This window comes from Bos grunniens, chromosome 24 (assembly GCF_055505025.1).
Source record: "Bos grunniens cultivar Pamir isolate PY7600 chromosome 24, Bosgru_T2T1.0, whole genome shotgun sequence".
Lineage (NCBI taxonomy): Eukaryota > Metazoa > Chordata > Mammalia > Artiodactyla > Bovidae > Bos > Bos grunniens.
In genome coordinates this window covers 51,963,266-51,988,614 of record NC_141188.1, presented here as the reverse complement: position 1 = coordinate 51,988,614, position 25,349 = coordinate 51,963,266, and the positions used below count along the sequence as shown (strand labels likewise).

General features: G+C 36.9%; 1 protein-coding gene across 5 annotated transcripts in view; it reads right to left on the bottom strand.

Annotated features, from left to right (window-relative positions):
- ME2 (malic enzyme 2) overlaps window positions 1–25,349 on the bottom strand; it is a 57,425-nt gene that overhangs the window by 22,818 nt on the left and 9,258 nt on the right. For 2 of the 5 annotated variants that reach the window (XR_015154084.1, XR_015154086.1), the window contains 12 exons: window positions 23,935–24,054; window positions 16,979–17,112; window positions 14,243–14,392; window positions 11,799–11,874; window positions 10,014–10,175; window positions 9,615–9,718; window positions 6,907–7,016; window positions 6,712–6,809; window positions 6,302–6,415; window positions 3,819–3,933; window positions 3,182–3,300; window positions 1,190–1,332 (listed from right to left, as the gene is read on the bottom strand). Coding sequence is in view for 3 of the 5 variants with exons in the window: in XM_086373518.1 (XP_086229644.1) it covers window positions 1,190–1,332; window positions 3,819–3,933; window positions 6,302–6,415; window positions 6,712–6,809; window positions 6,907–7,016; window positions 9,615–9,718; window positions 10,014–10,175; window positions 11,799–11,874; window positions 14,243–14,392; window positions 16,979–17,112; window positions 23,935–24,054 (1,326 nt within the window). In the remaining 2 variants the exon portion in view is untranslated. The remainder of the gene's footprint in view (window positions 1–1,189; window positions 1,333–3,181; window positions 3,301–3,818; window positions 3,934–6,301; window positions 6,416–6,711; window positions 6,810–6,906; window positions 7,017–9,614; window positions 9,719–10,013; window positions 10,176–11,798; window positions 11,875–14,242; window positions 14,393–16,978; window positions 17,113–23,934; window positions 24,055–25,349) is intronic. The other 3 variants (XM_086373518.1, XM_086373519.1, XM_086373520.1) reach the window with 2 other exon arrangements.

Here is a 25,349-nt window from a genome sequence, read left to right as displayed (position 1 = left end):
AAGTGTGATAGGCCATGCACCTAGAGCCTGTGCTCCACAAGAGAGGCCACAGCAATGAGAAGCCCGCACACCGCAAGTAGCTCCCAATTGCCGCAACCAGAGAAAGCCCATGAGCTGCAATGAAGACCCAACACAACCAAAAATAAAGAAATAATCACAATTAAAAATAAATAAATAAAAAAACCTGTGAGGTGTGATGATGATACTGTGATTATATTTTTAAAAGAATTCTTAACTTTTGAGAGATATACTGTAATATTAATAATAAAATGATACACCTGAGGCTGGCTTCCTAATCTAAGGTGAGTAGGATGTCAAAGAAACAAGACTGGCAATAAGCTGACCACTTCTGAAGCAGAATATTGGTACACGATGGGATTCCCCAGTGGTTCACTGGTAAAGAATCCACCTACAATGCAGGAGACCTGGGTTCAATCCCTGGGTCGGGAAGATCCCCTGGAGAAGGGAACCCACTCCAGTATTCTTGCCTGGAAAATCCCATGGACAGAGGAGCCTGGCTGTCTACAGTTCATGGGGTCACAAAGGATTTAGATATGACTTAGCAACTAAATAACAAAAACATTGGTACACGGGAGTTAAATTATATCATTCTTTCTACTTTTGTATATACCTCAAATTTTCCATAATAAAACAACTTTTAATAGAGATAGAACACTAAAAATTAAGACATATGAATTATTCTTAAGGCCATGTCTCAATAATTACTGCTATATATCACTGTTAAACAAGGTTTTAAAAATCACTTCCTGAACAGTAAGGATTTACTGTATAGCAAAGGGAACTACATTTGATATCTTGTAAAAACCTAAAATGGAAAAGAATACAAAAAACTGAAAAAAGAAAAAAAAAACAAACCCAAATCACTTTGCTGTATACTTGAAACTAACACAATATTGTACCCAAATTAAAAAGAAAAAACCTACTTCCTAGAGCCTCTAAAAGGTCACTTGCAAGAACAATACAGAAAGGGATTACATTGTGGAGATTACAACTATATCCCTATGGAATAGGAGGGGAAAATCCAACTGTTCCAATGGTATATAAGCAGATATTTATAACTGGAATATAAACCAGTGGCAGTGGCAAAGAATTCAAAAGAACTAAAATTTAAACTCTCCTTAATAGAGGGAAAATAATAGACATAACCATTTCATATTGTTATTAATACCTCTGTAAGCGTGTATGCTTCTTCAGCTGTGCACTCAGCCTGTGCCGTAGGATTACTTAATGCAAATATTATAGGCCTTTCATTGATTTCAGCCATTGCTTTGATTACACCAGGAGTGAAAAGTCGGCCAGCTCCTGCAACTCCTATCATAAATAAAGGGGGAAAAAAAAGCAACTTCATTACAAGTAAAATACAGCATTCCCATCAACAGCATTTCTACAATAGGTTTAACATAACAAAAGCACAGGTAAACTCCCATTACAAAGATAAAATTTTGCATTGCTAAGATAATTCCAATCTTACATCTGAAAAGAGAAACAATAAAAACACTAAAATTTCTACTTAAATATTTATTATCTACCCCAGACATAGTAAATTGTGAGCAAAAAAAAAAAAAAAGAGTATAAGACAACCTCCAGGGAATTCCCTGACAGTCCAGTGGTTAGGACTCTATGCTCCCAAATGCAGGGGGCACAGGTTTGATCCCTGGTCAGGGAACTAAGATTCTGCATGCTACATGGTGCAACAGGGAAAAGAAAAAAAAGACTACTTCCATCATGTAATTGTTGTCTAATAAGCATAGAGCTTCAGTTTTAAAAGGTGAAGAGTTCCGCAAACTGGCTGTACAATGTGAATGCATTTAACACTACCTCATTGTATACTTTTAAATGGGTATGATGGCAAATTTTAAGTTATATATATTTTACCACAATTAAAATTCTTTTTTAAATGAAAAAGTTGCATCTCTAAATGTTAACTTGTTATACTCTGTGGTACTCATTATAAAATAATAGGAGTTTAGAAGGGAAAAAAAGATCTTCTTGACTATAGTCATCCACTTTCTTGATAGAGATCAGTTTAATGAACTTTTAGTAAGCCCTGACAATGTCTCAGACACTGTATGTAGGTCACTGGGATATAAAAGTGAGTATAATGCAGGCAGCTTAGGAGTTGACAGAGAAAACAACAGAGTAAAGAGAAAACCAGAAGACCAGTCCCGGGCGCTCAGTGTGCAGCGCACAGAGGCATGGCTGAAAGAAGAACTCAGCCCAGAGTGGGAACTGGGATGACAAGGAACGCTTCAGCTGAACGCTTACGTAGTTCATCCAATGAAAAGACTTACATTCAACAGTCAAAGAAATTTTAAATTCCATTTTATAAACTGACATGTAATAAAGAGAAATACTGATCTGGAGACCAGAATTTTAGTGCTTCCTCTGTCACTCCTGGCTATATGAGATACTCACAACATCTCAGGCAAGTTGTTTAATAACTCTGCGCTTGTTTTCCTCATGTGAAAAAGGAATGTATACTCAGTGTTTTCCCATGTGGTCACATGGGGTATGTGGACATATTCTTAGGAATCCATGAGTTCTAAAAGAATGAAACATTTTTTTTCTCATTTCCTTCATCCTCCAGGGCCGGAGTCAATGGACAGATTCTTAGGTTTCCATATTGAGTCAACCCACCCCAGTATTCTTGCCTGGGAAATCCTATAGACAGAGGAGCCTGGTAAGCTATAGTCTTGTGGGGGTCACAAAAGAATCGGACATGACTTAGCAACTAAACAACAAAAAATTGAGTTCTGAGAGAAATGCACTCACAATCTTAAAGATTACTTCCCACTCTAAAAAATTGTGAGTTTCAATCAGTAAAGAACCTAATACAGATATCCTTTTCCTAACCATAAAAACTGTTGGTGACTTAAAACAGTTTACTATTTAAAATTCCATAGGGCTCTTCCAAGAAATTGGTAAAATATAAGAAAAATGATACATATATATATATGTGTGTGTGTATATATATATGATGTGTATATATATATGATACATATATAAAATGATATATATATAATGATATATATATACAAATCTTATTATAGCTGTATAGGAAATGAAATAGTCCCTCTTTTAAATACTCTTTACATTTTCTGTTAATGCTATGTTACACAGTCTGATGACAGCTATTAAATGCCTGACTCTTAAAACATACCAAAAGCTTTCAGCTTTGTTGTCAATGAAAATCTTTGACTCTGCAAGGGATTTTCTTGGTACAGTCTGTCAAATAACCTTGGTCTTTTTCAGGTTTTGAGCCCACCAGTCATACCAACTCTAAAAGCAAAGCATGAGCAATCACACAGCTTCTAGAAGTTAAAAGTACAAGCAACATCTGTTAACAGAACTGTATACACTGTACCTAAAAGCTATCACATACAACACAGGGAACACAGCCAACATTTTTAATAACTATGAATGGAGTACAACCTTTAAAATTTGTGAATCACTACACTGTACAGCTGTCACTTATATGATACTGCACATCAAGTATACTTCAGTTAAAAAAAAAAGCTATCACATCTATAGTGACCTAAATGGGAAGGAAATCCAAAAAGAGGGGGAATATAGGCATACATATAGCTGATTCACTTTGCTGTACAGCAGAAGCCAATGCATCATTGTAAAGTGACTATACTCCAATAAAGATCAATTTAAAAACAAAGCTATCACAGAAACATATATGCTCAAAGCTAGGTAAAATATGTCATTTCACTTTTAGTAATCCTGCATGCAAGTTAGGCCTGGCATTATACAGGTAAGTAACAGAATGACTTGGCAACAACTTTACTCACCAATTATAGCTGAAGGCTTAAGTATATTTACTGCCTCTTCAAAAGTATCAGGTAGGTTCTCTGGAGCTGAGTGAGCAAATGCTTCCTGATGACTTTCTATTTTAGCTTTCCGCCCCTGAATTTTTAGATAAAATACAATTTTTTAGTAAATGTTTATTGAGGATTAGTTGAGAAGACATCATTATAAGTCACATATTGTTACTACAGTAAGAATGTTTCTTTTTCATTTACATTTCTCTTCAACTCATTATCTTCCAATTCTTTCTTCATACTGCCCATAAACCCAAATATAAAACATGCATCAAATTCCATTATAACCAAAAATTTCTAATCCCTTTCAAAAACTCATTTACTCTGTGAAGTCTTCCTAAATCCAACAGGGCACAAAGGCATACAATTCCTTATGTGAGCTAGCTGCATTTTAGAGCTTAGAATTTCATATTTCAGAAATGTCTTATGATAATATATTATAAGTGCTAGTTGCTCAGTCGTGTCTGACTCTGCGATCCCATGGACTATAGCCCACCAAGCTCCTCTGTCCATGGGATTCTCCAGGCAAGAATACTAGGGTGTGTAATTTATCACAAACACTCTCTCAGTGGGCACTCCACAACTGAACAGAAGTTATGAATAGTCACATCAAGTACAAAAGGTGAAAATTAGAAATATCATCTTTGGTCTTGCTACTAAAGTTAGCATATAATTTCAGGTCTGTCAGATTTATTACCAAATGAATTTCAGGAAAAACTCAGGGATTTCAGAATTTTAGATAGACATTATGGACTTATACTACCAAGAGTTCAGGAAAGGGGAATTCTGGTTTAAAAGAGCTGAATGAAGTAATATGCTTTCCTCACCAAATCCCAGGTCAAAACCCATTAAAAATAAACTCCTTAGTAGTGTCACAAGTGTGGGAGATATACCACTGACATGTTAGAACAGTGATGAATTTCTCAATAGTTTAAAGCAAACAAAAACATGTTGAATGCAAAAACCAACCAGGATGACAAATTCATATCCCTATTTCGGCAAAAGAAAAGACCTCCCTCGGCAAAGGTGATTTTTTACATCAGAGTTCCAGACAAGCCCCAGCTTGTCTGTGATGACAAGCAGGGGCCTGGAAAAGCAAAACTCCATCATCACTTGGCTGGGGAATTAACTAAAAGACTGAAATACAGCCTCAGTAGATCCAAGTTCTCAGAACAGTGGCTTCACATGCTTGCTCCCAAGAAGACCACATCTCTTCCATGAGGGCTTCAATCGGAAACTCTCAAAGTCTCAAAAAAGAGGGCAGTGTTTTGAGTCCCAAGAAGAGATACAAAGCCTAAAACTCATGCTAAAGGAAAAACATACCCTGAACTTGCAGATGCACATACATCATCCTAGACTTGATTACTGCAAACATGATAAAGAACCAAAACATTTATGAAAACAAACATCACAAACAGAAGCACCAAACTCATTGTGTACTAGCAAAAATATATATACTCTCCAATGGTCTTCCAGGTACAAGGTCTCAATAATCCTTGCATCTGACATACAAGTAAATCTGGCAGTTATAGCTTTGGGAGGAGGCACAGTTGAATGACTAACAGCATAGGATTCATAGTCAGGCTACTTGGGTGGAATTCCACCTCCATGACTTACAAGCTTGGAAAAATGACCTGACCTTTTTAAACCTCTTCCCTCATTTGTAAAATTTCAAAAAATTTTTGATAAGATCAAATGAGATTGGGAAAAAAAAGGTTAAATAAGTTAATCACAATGTGTGATACACTTTTTAAATACTTAAAAAATTATTTAAAATTTAAACATTCAAGATTTTTCATTCATATACTTCAGTTTTTTATTTCATTTTTTGTACTAATAGAATACTGTTACTAATTAAGAAAAGATTTCAGGAACTAGAGCAAAGTAAATGATATAAGCTTGCTCCAAAGATGTAAATGACAAGTAGTTTATAAATATCAATAAACACCACAGAAATATAACAGCATTGTGTACTGCATAAGCTCAACTATGAAACAGTTTACCTATTCTTTGATGTGTTACACAGTATAGGATACAAGGCATTTCTTGAGCTATTAGAAATGGCGATCAATGATAGGAAGGTGGGCAAGAATAAAGGATACCAAGTTGACCTGGGATAAACCTATCATCCATCATTTCACCTTAGGAATACATGCCTTTTTCTGGGGAAAAGGTCCATAAATTTCTATTAGATTGCTACAAGAGATTGTGATCTCCAAAGAGTTAAAGGATTTCTGTTCAAATGATCAGATGTCCTGCTAACAATTTAATTAGGAACTTCTGACTTCCCATTAAAAGCCACTAGGTTTAAAAGAGTCAGGAGTCAGAAAACAAAGCAAGAAAGAATACATCTGGTGCCAACATAGACATTATGATTTGAATATGAAAAGAAAACTCTAAAAATATCATTATAACAACATACTTTTGCTTCTCCAAGGTTTAGAATACCTTACCTTAAATAATAAACCAAACTTGTCAACCATCCAAATTTTCTTTCGTGCCTCTTCTTCTGAGAGGCCATTTTCAACCATAGCCATAACTATCAGATTTGCAATTCCAAGAGCAGCCTGTCCAACAAAACAGAAATTTCAAAAACAAAGATTAGAGTGTGATGCGATATTATAAGTTACTTTATATATGAGAATTATATGGTATGAGAAATACTGGATCTATTCTTCCCTTATGAAGCACACAAAACTTGATTCTTTGTGATATTTTTCCAAAGATTTTAAATTACCTATTTCACAACAGAGATCTTGAATTTATGCCCTCTATCTCAACAAAATTAGAAGTTCATTATGCCCCATTTTCCAGTCTAAAGCACAGTGTTGGTTTTCAAACTTAAAAGCTCACAGAAACTTACCTCTCCTGCTCCAAGAAATAAGATTCTATGATCTGAGATCGGTTTCCCAATGACTTTTTGCGCGGCAAGCAGACCGGCCAGAGCCACCGCAGCCGTCCCTGTAAGAGAGGCAAAACATGGTACAGTGAAAAGTGGGCACACTACAAAAAAGGTTTAAGCAGGAATAAAAAACCTAAGTTTTTGTTTTTGCTTTACCTTGAATATCATCATTGAAGGTACAGTATTTTTCTCGGTATTTTCTCAAGAACCTGAATGCATTATGATTTCCAAAGTCTTCAAACTGAATAAGTGTGTTCTGTCCATATCTAAAAAACAGCAAAGCCCGTTATGGTTGTGATGAAATACCACTTTTAAACATTTTTAAAATAATATACTAAGTTAGTTCACTTAAGGCCACACTAACAATTTTTAGAGTCTATGAAAGACTAGACTCAACATATAGAAAAATCTATTATTCAGAAAAATTTATGGGATGGTTAAAATGAATGTAGCACCATGATGGACCAAAGGGATACTAATCTGTACAAACTATTTTCAAGTGCCAAAGACTGTATAGTCCATGCAGTTGCAAAGAGTTGGACACGACTGAGTTACTTTCACTTTTCACTTTCAGGGGGGTGCCCAGCACATATATACACAAATAACTTCCTAAAAAGGAAGAGATTTCTGTCTCTGAGTCTCAAAACGTATGTGTTTGATATGTGAATTTTCATTACGTTCACAGTTAACAGCAACACAGTAAAGTATATATTAAATAAGCAGTTTAAAAAAAACCTGCTGTATGAGTTCACTGGCTTTCAAAAAAAGATATCAGTCATCTTGGTGAGGTAAAGTATGGGGAGGCATGAAAGGAGGTGGAACTTTATTTGGGTTCCAAAAGAACAGAAAGTAAAGTGGTAGGAAGAAATACAAGGTCTATTTTGCTGTTCCTGAATTTTCAAATCTGGCTACATATTTCAGAGTTTATATAAAAGTATAAGGGGGAAGTTGGTTAAGGGAGGTTAGAGCCAGATAAGGGAGAATTCTGAAAGCAAAACTGGGGAAGGGGACTTTTTTCTGTGTCTGATATAGAATCACTGAAGGCTTGAGAAGGGAAAAATTCATCTAAGACTCCCTGGAGGAAGGATAAAGCTGCCAGTGAGGCGTAGCACATATCAAATGCACAGAGAGATGAGAAAGAAGGGAAAATAATCAGGAAGGTACTGAGGCACGAAAACAAGAAGACGTGAAGCAGAAGCCACAGGAAGTGAAAGGGATAATTATGAGACATCAGAATGAACAAACAGAACTTGATGATGAGGACCACACCTGGGAAGAGGGAAAAGCAACTGAAATGCCAAGGCAGCCTGGATGACTAAAAAGGGGAAGGGGAAGAGGTGGCAATGTCTGGGATGATAAAAAGTTTAGTTTTAGATATGGCAACAACTTTGACTCTGAAAAGGAGTTAATTTTTAGGATCGTCCATGTACCAGTAATCTAAAAGGTAGGGCAGGAAAGCTTCCTGGGCAGTCCAGTGTTTAAGATTTCATGCTTCCACTGCAAGGGGCACAGGTCTGAGCCCTGGCTGGGGCACTAAGATCCTGTATGCCACCAGGGGCAGCCAGGAAAAAAAAAAAAGGTAGCGCAGGGCTAGATCATAAAATGTTTGGACTTTACCCTTCAGCAATAGGAAATTAAGCCAAAGAATGACAGAACAAACAGTATGTCAGTAGTTTAAAAACAGTAGTTTTTAAAAGACTAATCTGGTGGTAAGGTGGAGAGGAAACGGTGAGGAGAGAAGCTAGAGGAAGATTCTGAAGAATCCAAAAGAGACATGAGGATCTGCAAAGAGGCTGTGGCAATGGAAAAGAAAAGATGCATTTCTGAGGCTTGTACGGGGTAGTACCAACTGGATGTGAGGACTGAATGACACTATATGGGTTTGACAGAAGAGAAGGAAGAGTCAAAGATTAGACAAGATCAAAGGTTTGGTGATGAGGGTACATGCTACTGCTATTAACAGAGGCTAGATTTATTAAAGATAGGCAACAGGTAAAGCGTCTGTCTGCAGTGCGGGAGACCTGGGTTCGATCCCTGAGTAGGGAAGATCCCCTGGAGAAGGAAATGGCAACCTAGTCCAGTACTCTTGCCTGGAAAATCCCATGGACAGAGGAGCCCGGTAGGCTATAGTCCATGGGGTTGCAAAGAGTCGACATGACTGAGCAACTTCACTTTCACTTTCAGACAATTTAGAAAGGGAAGGAGATAGCAACAAAACCTCTAGAGGGAGGATTCCAGCTATTGGAAATGCAAGCCTCAGAGGAAGGTGGGACTACAGAGATAGGTTTTCATGGGCTGAGAGTCACAAGCATAAAAGTCACAGGCTACATGACTCAAAAGAGGAAAGAACTATATACTCACCCACATTTACCAGAAGAGAACAAGAAAAAAATCAGTGGAGATGACAAAGGAAACAAAAACGGCTGGAGAAAGATTAAGTCAGGAAAGTCTTTTAGTTCAAGAGAAGAGAAAATTTCAAGGATGTAGCAGTGGAAAACCTGGTCAGATGCTGCAGACAGGAGGAGAGAAAAGACCAAAATTTAAAATATGAAAGCTGCACAAGAATTTCACTGAAATGGTGAAGTGAGCCTGGATGCTGAGGGTTGAAAGAACTGCACAGTGAAGGTATTACTTAGGACCAGTGAGTACAGACTTCAAGATTTCAGTGTGCTCAGGATGTCAGATAACTGAGGAAAGCAAAGCAGGAGCATTACTACCACATATCAGTACATCAAACTGGGCAGGAAAGAACCAAAGTTCTCAAACGTTTAATCTCCTCTATCTTCACAAAAGATAAAGGAAAACAAAACAGTGGTTCTATTTTTTTAAGACGCTTTCATATACTCAAACTTTAGAAAAAATACCTGTCAGTAATGGCCTTCATAAACTCATCAATTAGGTCATCGTAACGCTGTGATCGATCTCTTTTCTGATATAAACCCATATAAAATGGATCCTTTAAGAGGGCCTATAAAACAGAACAAACATAAATGTGAAGTTTTTTGTTACATAACCAATGTAAACATATTCTGTAAAATAGAAACTGTAAAGTATAAAAAAGTTAATAATTATTATAATATAACTATATTGCTCTTCTTAAAAAACTTTTAATAGTATTAATCTATTGTTATTCATATAGATATTAAAAGAGGTTTAAGAAAAAGGCTAACATCTAATCATAGAATTTTCTCTTCTTATCTTTAAAAGAGGGATGCAATAAAGCTGTGGGAGAAGGATCAGAGAGGGAAAGTAATTTTACTCACCGGATTATCAGTTCCTACGTCAATACACACAGGCAGACATCTATCAGGCCGTATTCCTGCACAAGCTGTATACAAACAAAGTTTTCCTACTGGAATTCCCATTCCATAGACACCCAGATCTCCAAGACCTAGAATTCTCTCTCCATCAGTCACCACGACAGCCTTAAGCACAAAAAAAATACCAATTAAAAGTTTTCCAAAATGGAGCACTAAACAAAAGCATTTTTAAAAAAGACTCTCTTCATCACAAAATAGCACGTATTCTATTATTCCATTCACATGAATACGTAAATCTACAGAGAAAGAAAGTACATTAGTGGTTGTCTAGGGCTGGGGGGAAGGGAATGACCACTAATGGGTACAGGGCTTTTCTGGCAGGTGGGGATGAGGGAGCTGTGATGAAAGTCTTCTAAATTATAATGGCTGTACAACTCCAAATATACTACAAATTACTGAATTTACATTTTAAGCTGGTGAATTGCATTGTCTGTGCATCATATCTCAGAAAAGCTATTAAATAAAAAAGAAATTAAAAAAATATTTTCTTCACATATTTTCACTCACTTTAAAAAATAAAATTGTTTCTTAACTAACTTTTAAAATAAACCACCCAAGAATATTTAAAATTCGAGGATTTCTAGACTCTAGATGTAAAAAGGAGAATTAACTAGATTTGATTTCTTTGTCTCTGGTTTAGGAGTAGAATGCTTCTGACTAGAAAGTGTTAAATGTTAGTCGCTCAGTTGTGTCCATGTGACCCCATGGACTATAGCCCACCAGGCTCCTCTGTCCTTGGAATTCTCCAGGCAAGAATCTGGAGTGGTTTGCCATTTCCTTCTCCAGGAAAGAACCTGGACATCCTGCATTGCAAGCAGATTCTTTATTGTCTGAATTACCAGGGAAGCCCCCTGACTAGAGGATCAACTTAAATATGTTCAAATGACTAAACAGGGCAGGGAGGAACAAACTGCTGATAAGGATTAATCCTAAGAGAAAAATAAGTGAAGTCCTCAGTCGTGTCCGACTCTTTGCGACTCTATGGACTGTAGCCCACTAGGCTTCTCTGTCCATGGGATTCTCCAGGCAAAAATACTGGAGTGTGTTGCCATCTGGAGTTTAGAAATCACATGCTACTCCAAACAACAACTGAAGCCAAACAAGAAAAATCTCAGCAATGGTGAAAAAAATGTAAAATAAAAAATATACCTACAAAGTTTTAAGATGATACTATGAACTTAATGATCTGACTGAATTTTTTCTAGGCTCTTTGAACAAATGATAATTCAAAGATTATTTTGGTGAGGAAGACACGCAACAAAGGCAAGCAAGATTACTGCCTATAATAAACACAAAAGCCTACAAAAAGATCTTAAATAAGTCCTTAGTTTTTGTTTTGTGAAAGACAGCCAGATTGATTAAGAATCTAAATCTACCTTGGATTTATAAGAAAAAAGACATAATGAATCCTCCTCATCACCCACCAGAATAGAAGTTTTTAGGGCATTTTAATGTATTTTCTTTACCTAGAACAATATTAATTGAAGGCAGGAGGTACCAGTGGTACTGAAGTGAGCAGGCTCACCTTACTGCAATTGCTTTCCCACGGCAAACTCTATACCATCCCCTTTTGTAAAGACGATCATGATTTTCTCAGAGCACTAAATCTGCATGTATGTAAGTATAAAGTAAAACAGAGCAACAATGAAAAAAACTGTTCTTGGAAATTGAGAGGTAACTTACATAGGAAGAAAAAACATTGTGAAAGGAAGGTTGTGCTATTAGTACCTTAACATGATTTTCTGGCCAGTTATCCACAATTGATCTAACATGACCTCTGTCTGAGATTGAAATAAATAATCCCCTGCAACAGAACAAAAACACCTTTGCATTTCATGACAGTTTTTGGTTTTTTTCTAAGTTTTTGTTCATAATTGGAATATTTAGATATTTTAATAAAAACATCAAGACACAGTGTAGTTTCCAAGCAGATCTAAGTAACACTGGTTTATTTTCAAATATTTTCAGCTACTTGAAGCTGTAATTGCATTGTTCACACAGTAGCTGCAACAAAGATTCTTATTAAATGATACAATCATTTTACCCAAGAAGAAATGTATCCATATCTCCTGCTCAAATAAACTCAATATACCTCCATAAAATACCTCCAAAAATCAATATAAAGACATCCCATCAATGCAACAGAACATGAAACCACTAAGTAAACTACTGTTAAAAGTCACTGGAGTTTGAAATCTGAAGAAGCAGGAAGGGAGAGAAGAAAACTACAGTAATCTCAAATAAAAAATACATCCTTGCAGCATTAGGAAAAAGGAAAAAGTTATTCTAAATACAGTATATTGTTATCCAATTGAGATAATCAATCCAGGTTTCAAAAAAGGAAGAGAGAAGGGAAAGAGAGAGAAAGAAACATAGGTTCTGGACAACAGGGCAAGTAGAAATGAGGGCCAATAGGTTCTTATATTTAACTTTCTCATTGATATCTTTAAAAAAATTTTTTTTATTGAAGTATAGCTGATTCACAATGTTGTGTTAATTTCTGCTGTACATCAGTGATTCAGTTTTATATATACACACACACACACACACATTCTTTTTGATATTCTTTTCCATTATGGCTTATCACAGAACACTAAATATAGTCCCCTTGGCCATACAGTAGGATCTTGTTTATCCTTTCTTCTCATTGACATCTTAACTCTGGCATTACTATCCTAGCTCAAAGCAGTTTAAACAGTTTCTCAACCATAGCTACCTAGTACAGTAGAATCATCTGATGAGCTTTTTAAAAATTCCAGGGTTCTACCCCAGAGATTCTGATTTAACTGGCCTGGAGTTAACCAACCAAGACTCACCGACCATCTCCTATGTAAAAAAAAAAAACCCACTGTCACTGCATAAATGATACATAGTATCTGCCCTCATCCAAAAGCTCTTTATGTTTCATGTGAGTTCTTAATTCTGGTGCACAACAAATCACACCAGGAGCTTTAATGAAACAGTAGTACCTGGGCCCAACTCTACACTAAAGGAATCAGAACCTCTGTGTGTATGGTGGAGGGGAGCAGGGCATCAGGATCCTTTTGTTTTCCCTTTATCTTCCCTTTATCTGAACTGAGAAATACTACTACTCTAAGAGAAAATGAAACGATAAAAGAGCTCAAGAGCTGGGCCATACCACAGAAATGTTTAGACACATTAACTGATAGCACAGAACAGACAGTGTTTTCAAAAGTGTCTTCCGGGGAATACCTGTAACACCATCACCGACGGTGTTCATTACAATCCGGACCTCCAGACCTTTCTCTGTTTCATCAGAATCTTGGGAATAGGAAGGAGAGGAAAAGTTGGCAAGGATCAACACTAAGTAAGTCCCACAGATGTTTCCATATGCATGTTAAAGTTTGAGAGCCACCAGACTAGAGGAGAGGAGACTGAGGACAAATGCTGTCACACGGTGTTTGAATTTCTACATTTGTATCAGTATGTAAGCAGGACATTGGAAAGATATAAGGATGGTGGGAAATGACTACAGGTTAGAGGAACAAGACAAGAAAACTCAAATTAAGTAAAAATAGCACTTACACAACACTTAAAAGTTTATAAAGAACTGTCACATCAGTTTCCTCATCTGACCTTCTCAGCAGCTCTTTTAAAGGTACTGAAATCCCTATTTTATGATAAATGGATTCAGAGGGATAAAGTAACTTACTTACTCAAAGGCTTGAGCCAACGCTCACCCCAGCATCCTTTCCACTTAAAATATTTGGAAGTGCTTGAACTATGTGAAATTAAAATTTGTGTAAGATCATAAAAATCAACAAGCAATAGAAATAAAACTGATAAAAAATGAGATTTACTCTCTTAGTCAGCCAGATTGTCAAAAAGTTTTATGATTATTCTGCAGAATATGCTACCAAAATGGAGAATACTTATTTTTTCGGTACAAAAATGCACAATTTCTCTAACAATCAAAACTTAAAGAAGGTTAGGAATGAATGATGCTATTTCCACAAAATGAAGAATATGACATATTAGATTTTTATGAATCCCTTTCTGTCCAAATTAAGTTTTTGTGGAAGGGAAAAGTTTTTAAGGAAGGGAACTGTGGTTGGATAAGACTGCAACACAAAAAATAGAAATGTAATCGGTGCTGATTTTTTTCCTATATAATAGTTAATTTGCAAAAATATTTTAAAAATAAGCCTTACTTAGGTCTTCTAAAGATGTGTCCATACTGGGAGCAGGCCAGGCCAACTGTTGGTGTATACACAATTGGCATTAGAGTTTCAATATCATCTTGCAGTATTCTGTAAAACAATTTCTCATTTCTTTCTTGTATTCCCATTATATAGATGTATCTGAAATTGAGCACAGTAAATAATGTCTACATCAGACAGCATTAAAGATTTTAGCCTTTGAAATGAAATTTAAACATGTACAATTGAGGATCCCCTCCCCCTGGAAAACAAAACCCTATATATCCTTATGTAATATCCAGGATTAAAAAATAAAAATGCACTTAAATGGTAGATGATGATGATGAAAAGAATCAGAAGCAACAGCTAACCTTTACTGAGCCCTGTGAGTCAGGCTCTGAACCAGGCACTGGAAATGCAAAAATTACCATGAGGCCCCCACCCTTAGGGGCTTCCCTCGTAATTTAGCCGGTAAAGAATCTGACTGCAATGCAGGAGACCTGGGTTCAATCCCTGGGTTGGGAAGATTCCCCTTGAGAAGGATATGGCAACCCACTCCAGTATTCCTGCCTGGAGAATCCCAGGGACAGAGGAGCCTGGTGGGCTACAGTCTAAGGGATCGCAGAGTCGGCCACGACTGAGCAACTAAACCACCACCTCACCCTTAAGGAGCTAATCTTCAAGGTGATTGACATGTAAACAAGAAAACAAAATAAAGTGGCATTCATTCAAATATTCACTAAATACTAAATATGTGCCAGGCACTATCGTAAACTCCAGAGATGTAAGAAGTGCCCCTGTTCTCGTGGAGTTTATAATCCAGGAAACTTAGAAGCATTTTAAGTCTATTATAGTGCACAGAAGCAGCATGAAGGAGGCAATGGTTAATTCATATAAAACTATAAATAACAGCTTTTAAAGAATAAAGTTTAGAAAATAGGGAGATGTTGGGCTGAAAAATCAATTATCACCTTGAATTAAATATAAAATAGACTCGTTTTTTCCTCTCTTTTGTTCCTCCTCCTGCTACCATCTGATCAAATGGGAATCCATCTGGAGTCCATTCCTGAATTCTTCCTCTCCCACCCTCCCCAATCCCAACCTAATAAATCCACAGGTCCTACAGAGACTATCTGCTAAATACCTTTCACACAGTTGTTTCCTCCCTTTCTAACAAGTCTTTATACAAACAACTTCCCCTGCTCCAATCTATTCTCTTAAAAACATACCTCTGATCAGTTCTCTTCTCCTTGAATGGCTTTCAAACACCAGTTTTATTAGCCGTAAGCTCTTAAAATAGTTAAGTAGATTTCCCTGACTACTTTCCAGCCTCGTCTTTGTACTGAACTTGCTTCAGTTTCTCAAACGCACCAGAACTCTCACCTTGGCACTGCAGCACACGACGACGCACCTGCTGCCTGGAACACCCTCTACTCAGGCAGAGTCCTCTCTACTCATGCTCTCCAAATGCAGCGGAGGTGGCGCACTCTCTGCTGTCTTTTTCGGTCATTCCCATCCCCCACCACACATACATACATTTTAGATTTTCTGATTTTCAGGTCCCATAACACCCTACTCCTTCTGTGATCTTCACACCACTTTTTGACTTTCTTTCCCCTCTGTGATGAGTGAGAGACTATACACACACACGTACATATGTACGTACGTACGTATATGCGCTTTCCCGGTGGCTCGGACAGTAACGATTCCAGCAATGTAGGAGACTGGGGTTGGGAAGGTTCCTCTGGAGAAGGAATGGCTACCCACTCCAGGATTCCTGCCTAGATAATCCTATGAACAGAGGAGCCTGGTGGGATACAGTCCATGGGGTCACACAAAGAATTGGACATGACTGAGTGACTAAGCACAGCACACACATGTGTGTATGTATGTATATGTGTGTAGTCTCTCACTCATTACTCTCACTCACTCACTCATTTGACATTATGCCCCATAATGTCAAAGAAACCAGTCTCACTTGTCACCAATATCCAATAATCCCCTATGCTTTACAAACCAAATGAATATTTTAGTCCTATAGTCAGACTGATCCCTTTACCCAAAATACCCTGCCCTTCTTTCTCATTTTGCCTGCTCCCTGTAACATACTGTTTCAAATTCAACTAAAGCATCACTTCCTCCAGGAAGTGCTTTCCCAGGCTGCAGAAGGCATCCGTCTTCATGCTTTCAGAATGTACTCTGCACGTCCCTCTTCCTCGCTGTCCTGCACACTGCAGTACAGCTACAATGATGGTCATAGCATAACTCCGTATGGATGAGCTCCTAGAAGGCAGGCTGTGAGTTACCAGGGTGGCCATACATTCCAGTTTGCCTGGGACAGTTTCATTTACCTCTTTTTCACTCCCCAAAGTGTCCTGGATTGGATGATATATTATATGGCCACCCTGTCTATTACTCATTTTATATCCTCAGTGGCTAGCAACAGCACACAAAGTAGGTGATCAATAAAAGCTGAACAGAATGGGTGTCTCTGCTTCTACCATTCAATTCAAACCTTAAAGCTCTGTGATTTTAACTATAAAAAACTGATTCCTGCTGAATTTTACTACAGTGAAAATAAGGGAATTATTCACTGAAGTGAAGGAAATATAATCATTATAAAATAAATCAACTAAAATACAAGTTTCATTATGAGACTTATTTCTCATGCCATCATAATAGTACTCCCAATTTTTTTGATCAAAACATCAATTAAAAAAAAAAACTAAACGTCTAATCAACTCTCACTTTTCCAAAGGGCCATTCAACTTTTTCAAGTTTCTATGGAACCGTAAGGCTTGAATATCTTGTGTCTCTATTTTGGGAGGTAGAAGTCCTTGAAGACCAAGCATTTGTCTTTCCTGTAATGTGAACGCCATCCCCTAAAAAGGAAAAAAATAAAAGAATTAAAAATTATTAATTACAGGGGTAACAAATGTAATGTAACCTACCAAATGTAATTTAAACATAAAAAGATCAGCCAGATAACATTTTGGCCCCGACTTTCAAAAATTTGTAAGATTGATCATATCTAGTACTGGTAAGAATATAGTAAAAGAATTACTCTCATACCACTGCTGGGAATATAAATTGCTCTAGGCTTTTTGAAAGCCAATTTTAAAGTATTCTTAGATTTTTTTTTTAATGCATATATTTTATTTTTTTAACTGAAGTATAATTGACTTACAATATGTTAGTTTCCAGTATACAACATAGTGATTCAATTTCTTTAAACTCCATTTAAAATTATTATAAAACAATGACTATATTTCCCTGAGCTGTACAATATATCCTTGTAGCTTATTTATTGTATACAAAGTAGTTGTATCTCTTAATTCTCTATCCCTACCTTGTCCCTCTCCCTTTGCCTCTCCTTACTGGTAACCACTAATTTGTCCTCAATATCTGTGAGTCTGTTTTGTTACATCCATTTACTTGTTTTATTGTTTAGATTCCACACATAAGTGATTATCATACAGCATTTGTCTTTGACTTACTTCACTAAGCATAATACTCTAGGTCAATCCATACTGTTGCAAATGGCAGAATTTCATTCTTTTCTGACGGCTGTGTGCTATCCCATTGTGTGTGTGTGTGTGTGTGTGTGTGTGTGTGTGTGTGTGTGTGTATCTTCTTCATCCATTCATCTGTTGATGGACACTGAGATTGCTTCCCTATCTTGAATGCACATATAGCAATTCTACTTCTACCTAGTTATTCTAGAGAAATATTCATAAACAAAGAGGTACATACGAAGAGATTAGTTGTAGCACTGTTTCTAGTTCTCCTGTCTATTTCAAACTAAAAGTCCATCAATTATGGAAGAATTACGAACCTATGACACTTCCATACAGATAAACATATCTGTATATGTTGTTAAGTGTATAGTGGAAAGACCTGCCAGATACACAGTTAGGAAAAAAAGTTAACTTGAAAATCAAAACAAACTCCCTATTTTATGTTTAGAAAATCCCCATAAACTACATGTTATATACAGATGCACACACATATTAAAAATGAAAGCAACAGACAGTTTGAAAGAATACAAACCAAACTAAGAGGTTACCATGACTAGACAGGAATGAGGTTGAACAGAGGGAAGAGGGAAGAAGAAATGATACTTAAGACAAATTAACCTATGTAATAAACTTTTTCAATTTCTGGTATTCAGCTATGGGTTAAATTTTTTGTTATCAAAGAGATGTCAGTGACTTCTAAAAAAATATTTTCCTTCATAAAAGCAACAAGAACCCTGGCCAAAAGTTCAGAATTCCGGAAACTAACCAAAGGTTTCAGCAATTGGAGATCATTTATTCAAGAAAAACTGCTGAATTTCAGTAAGAACAGAAAGCTTCATGGCATTTTAACTTTCCTTCTTTCTATTCTCCCCTCCCCAGCTCCACAGTAACCTTGAAAAAGCAAACACTGTGAAGCAGTCACTTTGAAAATTAGAGCTTGGCTGTCATTGGAGAAAGGCAGGAAGGGTCAGAGATTCTTCTAAAGCCCAGTATCCAGGTAACTGTCATTGTTAGACCTGAAGACCCTATCTACAAGGCTGTCTTTATTTGACCTGACTTGCAGCTTGGGCAGTGTGAATAGCCTTCTCCCCCAGCCCCCAGAACAGTTTGTTGTAAACAATCAGAGGTAATTATTTAACGCAGCATCTCCCCAAGGCAGTAGATAACATATGGGGCAAACAACAGGTTAACCAAAAAACAGAAAAGGAAAACTGAAAAGTTCAGGGGGATCTTTGAAAAGCTGAGACATATTCTTAAGAACCTAGAGGGTCATATGCATAGCTGTAAGCATGTCCAGGAAAGACTTGAGCCACCTCTGGCTAGCCTTGAGGCTCTGTGTAAACAGGAAGTGAAGGCTGACACATAGTTGTAAACTGCTTCTGTGCTGTGCTAAGTCACCTCAGTTCAGTTCGGTTCAGTTCAGTCACTCAGTCGTGTCAGACTCTTTGTGACCCCATGAATTGCAGCACGCCAGGCCTCCCTGTCCGTCACCATCTCCCGGAGTTCACTCAAACTCATGTCCATCAAGTCGGTGATGCCATCCAGCCATCTCATCCTCTGTTGTCCCCTTTTCCTCCTGCCCCCAATCCCTCCCAGCATCAGAGTCTTTTCCAATGAGTCAACTCTTTGCATGAAGTGGCCAAACTACTGGAGTTTCAGCTTTAACATCATTTCTTCCAAAGAACACCCAGGGCTCATCTCCTTTAGAATGGACTGGTTGGATCTCCTTGCAGTCCAAGGGACTCTCAAGAGTTTTCTCCAACACCACAGTTCAGAGAAGTCACCTCAGTGGTATCCAACTCTTTGTGACCCCATGGACTGTAGCCCACCAGGCTCCTCTGTCCATAGGATTCTCCAGGCAAGAATACTGGAGTGGGTTGCCATGCCCTCCTCCAGGGGATCCTCCCAATCCAGGGATCAAACCTGGTTGTTTCCTGCATTGGCAGGTGAGTTCTTTACCACCAGCGCCACCTAGGAAGCCCTGTAAACTGCTTAGCTGAGTACTAAAGGCACGCCCCAGGCTTCCTAGGTCGCTCAAGTGGTAAAGAATCTATCTGCCAATGCAGGAGATGCAAGAGACACTGGTTTCATCCCTGGGTCGGGAAAATCCCCTGGAAGAGTCTCCTTGGGGTACCCTCCCCTTGCCTTAATAAAGTCCTACAGACAGAGAAGCCTGGAAGGCTACAGTCCATGCGGTCGCAGAGGGTCGGACACAACTGAGAATGCAAGAAAGAAAATTAAAGGCACACCCCCACAGATACACAGAGCTCCTTGGCAAAGAATGGTTCCAGGTATTTAAGTTTCTGCTTAATCATTCCCTGATTACTAAGTTAACAAAGCAGAGATTGCAGTAGGCAAATATAACAAGAAGAAAGAATTCAGAAATGATACTAAATAGACAACAGCAACACTACAAACCCTGGGAGGAATGACTATTCAACAAAAAATCATAAAGGCAAACAAACAAAAAACACACGAAGTCTGACTCGTATATAAGAAAAAAGGGCAGTTAATTGAAATTGCCCCCAAGGAAGTCCAAATATTGTACTTACTAGACAAAGATTTTTAATTAGTTCTAGTTTTTATCTAGTTGTTTCCCAGATAAATAAGTTGGAATTAACACACTACTATATATAAAGTAGATAAACAACAAGGACATACTGTATAGCACAGGGAACTATAAGGAAAAAGAGTTTGGAAAAGTATATATATGTGTGCATAACATGAATTACTTTGCTATACACCTGAAACACTGTAAATCAATTATACTTCAATAAAAAAAGAAAAAAGTTAGTTACTCTAAATACATCAAAAAAACTAAAAAACGCCATTGTCTAACAAACTATGGGAAGGATGAGAATAACCTCCCACTAACCAGAAAATATTGATAAGCAGAGAAGCTATAAAAAGGGACCAAATAAATTCTCAAATTGGTATACAACTGAAATAAAAATTTCATTAAAGAGGTTCAATAAGCAGATTTGAGTGGTAGAAGAAAAAAAATCATTAAACATGGGTCAACTGAGATAATCCAGTCTGAGAAAGGAAAAATATGGAATAAATATGAACAGACCTGAAAGATACCATCAAGAGTGCCAACATATACATAACAGGAGTACCAGAGGTGAGGAGAGAAAAGGATAAAAAATAATTGAAAAAATAATGGGCAAAAACTTCCCAAATTTTATGAAAAGCATTAATCCACACATTCAAGAAGCCCAATAGCTCCAATCAAGAAAAACACAAAGAGCTCTACCCCAGACACATCCTATTCAAACTGTCAAAAGCCAGAGACAAAAGGAGAAATCTGAAAGCAAAGAGAAGTGACTCATCACATACAGGGGATTCTGAAAAAGAGTAACAGCTAAGGTATCAGAAACCACGGAAGCCATAGGTGGTGCTGAAGGAAAAATCAACTGTCAACCAAGAACTTCTTAATTCTACAAACTATCTTTCAAAAATGAAGAAATTAAGACATTCCCAGATAAATAAAAACAGAGAATCCATTGTTAACAGACCTGTCTCACAAGAAATACTGAAGGGGATCCTTCAGGCCTAAATGGAAGACACAAGACAGTAACTCAAATCCATGCAAAGAAATAAAGAACATGGGTGAGATGACTGCATAATATAAAAAACAGTGCAAATATATTTTTTGTAGGTTTCTGCCTCTTACTCAATTTAAAAGACAATTATGTAAGATAATAACTATACATCTGTGTTGATGGTTATGCAATGTATAAAATATAATTTGTACAAAAAAGCAGCACAAAAGGAGATAGACCTCTACAGGAGCAAAGTTCTGGTGAACTATTTAATTAAACTAGTATCAAACTGAACTAGACTGTGATAAAGACAGTAACTGTAGTCCCCAGGGCAAACCACTGAGAAAAGAACTCAGAAATAGGCAGTAAAAGACAAGGGAATTTAAATAGTATAATGGAAAACATTTAACACAAGGAACAGAAACCACATAAGACTTTTAAAACAAATAGCAAAATAGCAGACATAAATCATACCCTACTAGACATTATATTAATGTAGATGGATGAAATTCTAAAATTAAAAGGGCTGGCAGAACTGATAAAATAACATGATCCAATTACATGCTGACTACAAGAGACACATGTTGATTCAAAGATACAAATAGGTGTAAAGTAAAAGAATGGAAAAAGATTCAGGATGCCAACAGTAACCAAAACAGAGCTGGAAGAGGTACGTTAGTAACAGAGAAGACAGACTTTGAAACAAACATTACTAGAGGAGGACCTTTTGCTGAAAGGGTCACTCCAGTTAAGAAGATACACTCCATTAAGTATATAAACATACTTGTAAGATAACAAAAGAGGGCCAAATACATGAAGCAAAACTGACAGAATTAGGGAGAAAGATAATTCAACAAGCTGAAAATGTCAGTATCTCAGTTTCAATAATGGAGAAGACAACTAGACAGAAAATCAACAAGGAAAAAGAAGACTTGAAGAGCACCATAAACCAACTAGACCCAGCAGATGCTCCTTCATCAGAAGCAGGATATACATTCTTTTCATCTGCACAAGGAATGTTCTCCTTGTACAGATAGACAGACCCTTTGTCAGGCCATACAACAAGTCTCAATAAATTTAAAAGGTTTTAAGTCTTCCGAAGTATGATCTCCAACCACAGTGTAACAAGATTAGAAATTAAAAATAAAGGGAAAAAAATAAATAAAAATAAACAGATATTTGGGGAATCTTAATACAGTCCTATAAAAAGCAAGTGGGCAGAGAAGAAAGCACAGGCAAATTAGAATATACCTTAAGATGAATTAAAACACACACACCAAACCTTATAGGATACAGTGAAAATAATTTTAAGAGGGAAATTTGTAGCTGTAGATGTAGCGGAAAGAAGCAGAATGATCTCAAATCAATTATTTAATCTTTTACTTTAAGAAACTGGGTGGCGGGGGAGGAGAACAAACTAAACCTGAAGCAAAAAGGAAGGAAATAATAAACATTAGAGTGAAAATAAATAGAAAACAGAAAAAAAAAACTGAAAAATTAAAAATTAAACCAAAAGTTAGTTCTCTGGAAAAGACCTTATAAAACTGTTGAACCTTTAGAATGAAAAAAAAAAAAAAGTCAAATCACTACATTCTTTGTGTGTCATGTTCCTCTTTATAAGATTTTATCTAAGACTGGGAAATGTAAAGGGGTTAAAACCCTGAGTTTTTATGTAGTTTTAAATGAACTGTGTAGTTCATTTAATAAGCTACACAGTTCATTTAAAAATGCTTATCCTATTGCTAAAGATAAATGAGTTGGCCACACAAGGTTTTACTGCCTATCTCCTACCTTAAATCTGTCCCTAGATTTAAGGGACACTCAAAACCATTATTTATAATGCGCAGGAGAAATCAAAATGGTTATTAAAGAAATAATTTTACGTATTGAGCATTTATAATAAAAGTTGATAAAATTCTTAAATTGCTGGCCTGGAGTTAGTAAGTGAACGTGACATAGTCTAAAACGGATGCCCTGAAAGCAGAAACAACCTTCCTCTCACCTGCCCTTCTACTCTTTTCTGTCTTCCATCACCACTTGTTTCACAAACCTGTCTTCTGCTCGTGGACACAACAATGCCCTCCTGATTTACACAGAAGTGCACCCACTTTAGCTGATCTTGAGTTATCTTCCTTCAGACACAATATTGATAAAAATCCCTTAACTAGACTCTTCATTGTGCAGGTAAGCATACTAGGGGGAAAAGAAAAGGCCTCTTCTATTTCTTTCCGTCCAAGTACAGTGAGAATGAATGATCCATCAGGGATTAGGAAATTATAGAACATTTATTCATTTATTTATAAAAGCAATAAAATGACTAAATGAAGTCAATCTAAATATACTGCATCTGGCCAAAACTCTTGACCTATCTGCTATTCTTGGATTTTTTTTTTTTTTAAGCTAGAACTAGGAAATAAAGTCAACTCTTTCTGGATGGTAGAAATTGAGATGGTGAAATTTAGAAGGTATAAAGCAACGCTGAAAAGAGAAAAGTTCATGCAAGAAAAAAAAAAACAACCCACTTTCGAATAGTTTTAGTATAAAGCCACACAATACAAATCTTTCATACTGTATCTATCTAAAATATATCAAACCTTTACCAGGAAGAGAGAAAATGTATGATAGTGTTAATGTTACTAACCTTGTTTGTTCTTGGGTTCAGCATAAGTGGCTTGCCTTTCTCTTTTGTGTGCAAATGGCGGCATGCCAGAGAACAAGGAGTGGCGACTATTTTAAACCTGGACAGCATCTTTTTTCTCACCTGGGAAAAACAAAGCAAATAAAGATAATGAGAAACCTATTATAGAACTGTAGGTATATCAGGGACAAGTTTTCAAAAGCAGATTTAGAAAGCTTCACTTTCCACAAATGAAAAGGTTTTCAAAGTACATTTGTGTTTCTATAGATAGAAGGGATTATAAAAGAGTAAGCAACAGTGTGAAGGCAAAGATTTATTTTTTCTGACAACAGTTCAAGTCCTTCGATGACAATAATCATTGCTACTGTTTACACATTACCTACTACAGTTAGCCAAATACTTACCCTTTCTGTAATTCACACAAGTGTGGCAGGGTATGAAACATCTAAACAGCGAATGTTAAGTTCAGGGATCAAGACCATCCCCATGGAAAAGAAATGCAAAAAAGCAAAATGGCTATCTGGGGAGGCCTTACAAATAGCTGTGAAGAGAAGCAAAAAGCAAAGGAGAAAAGGAAAGATATAAGCATTTGAATGCAGAGTTCCAAAGAATAGCAAGGAGAGATAAGAAAGCCTTCCTCAGCAATCAATGCAAAGAAATAGAGGAAAACAATAGAATGGGAAAGACTAGAGATCTCTTCAAGAAAATTAGAGATATCAAGGGAACATTTCATGCAAAGATGGGCACAATGCAGCACAGAAATAGTAAGGACCTAATAGAAGCATAGAGACTAAGAAGAGGTGGCAAGAATACACAGAAGAACTGTACAAAAAAGATCTTCATGACCCAGATAATCACGATGATGTGATCACTCACCTAGAGCCAGGTATCTTGGAATGTGAAGTCAAGTGGGCCTTAGAAATCATCACTATAAACAAAGCTAGTGGAGGTGATGGCATTCCAGTTGAGCTATTTCAAATCCTGAAAGATGATGCTGTGAAAGTGCTGCACTCAATATGCCAGCAAATTTGGAAAACTCAGCAGTGGCCACAGGACTGGAAAAGGTCAGTTTTCATTCCAATCCCAAAGAAAGGCAATGCCAAAGAATGCTCAAACTACTGCACAATTGCACTCATCTCACATGCTAATAAAGTAATGCTCAAAATTCTCCAAGCCAGGCTTCAGCAATATGTGAACCGTGAACTTCCAGATGTTCAAGCTGGTTTTAGAAAAGGAAGAGGAACCAGAGATCAAATTGCCAACATCTGCTGGATCATGGAAAAAGCAAGAGAGTTCCAGAAAAACATCTATTTCTGCTTTATTGACTATGCCAAAGCCTTTGACTGTGTGGATCACAATAAACTGTGGAAAATTCTGAAAGAGATGGGAATACCAGACCATTGACCTGCCTCTTGAGA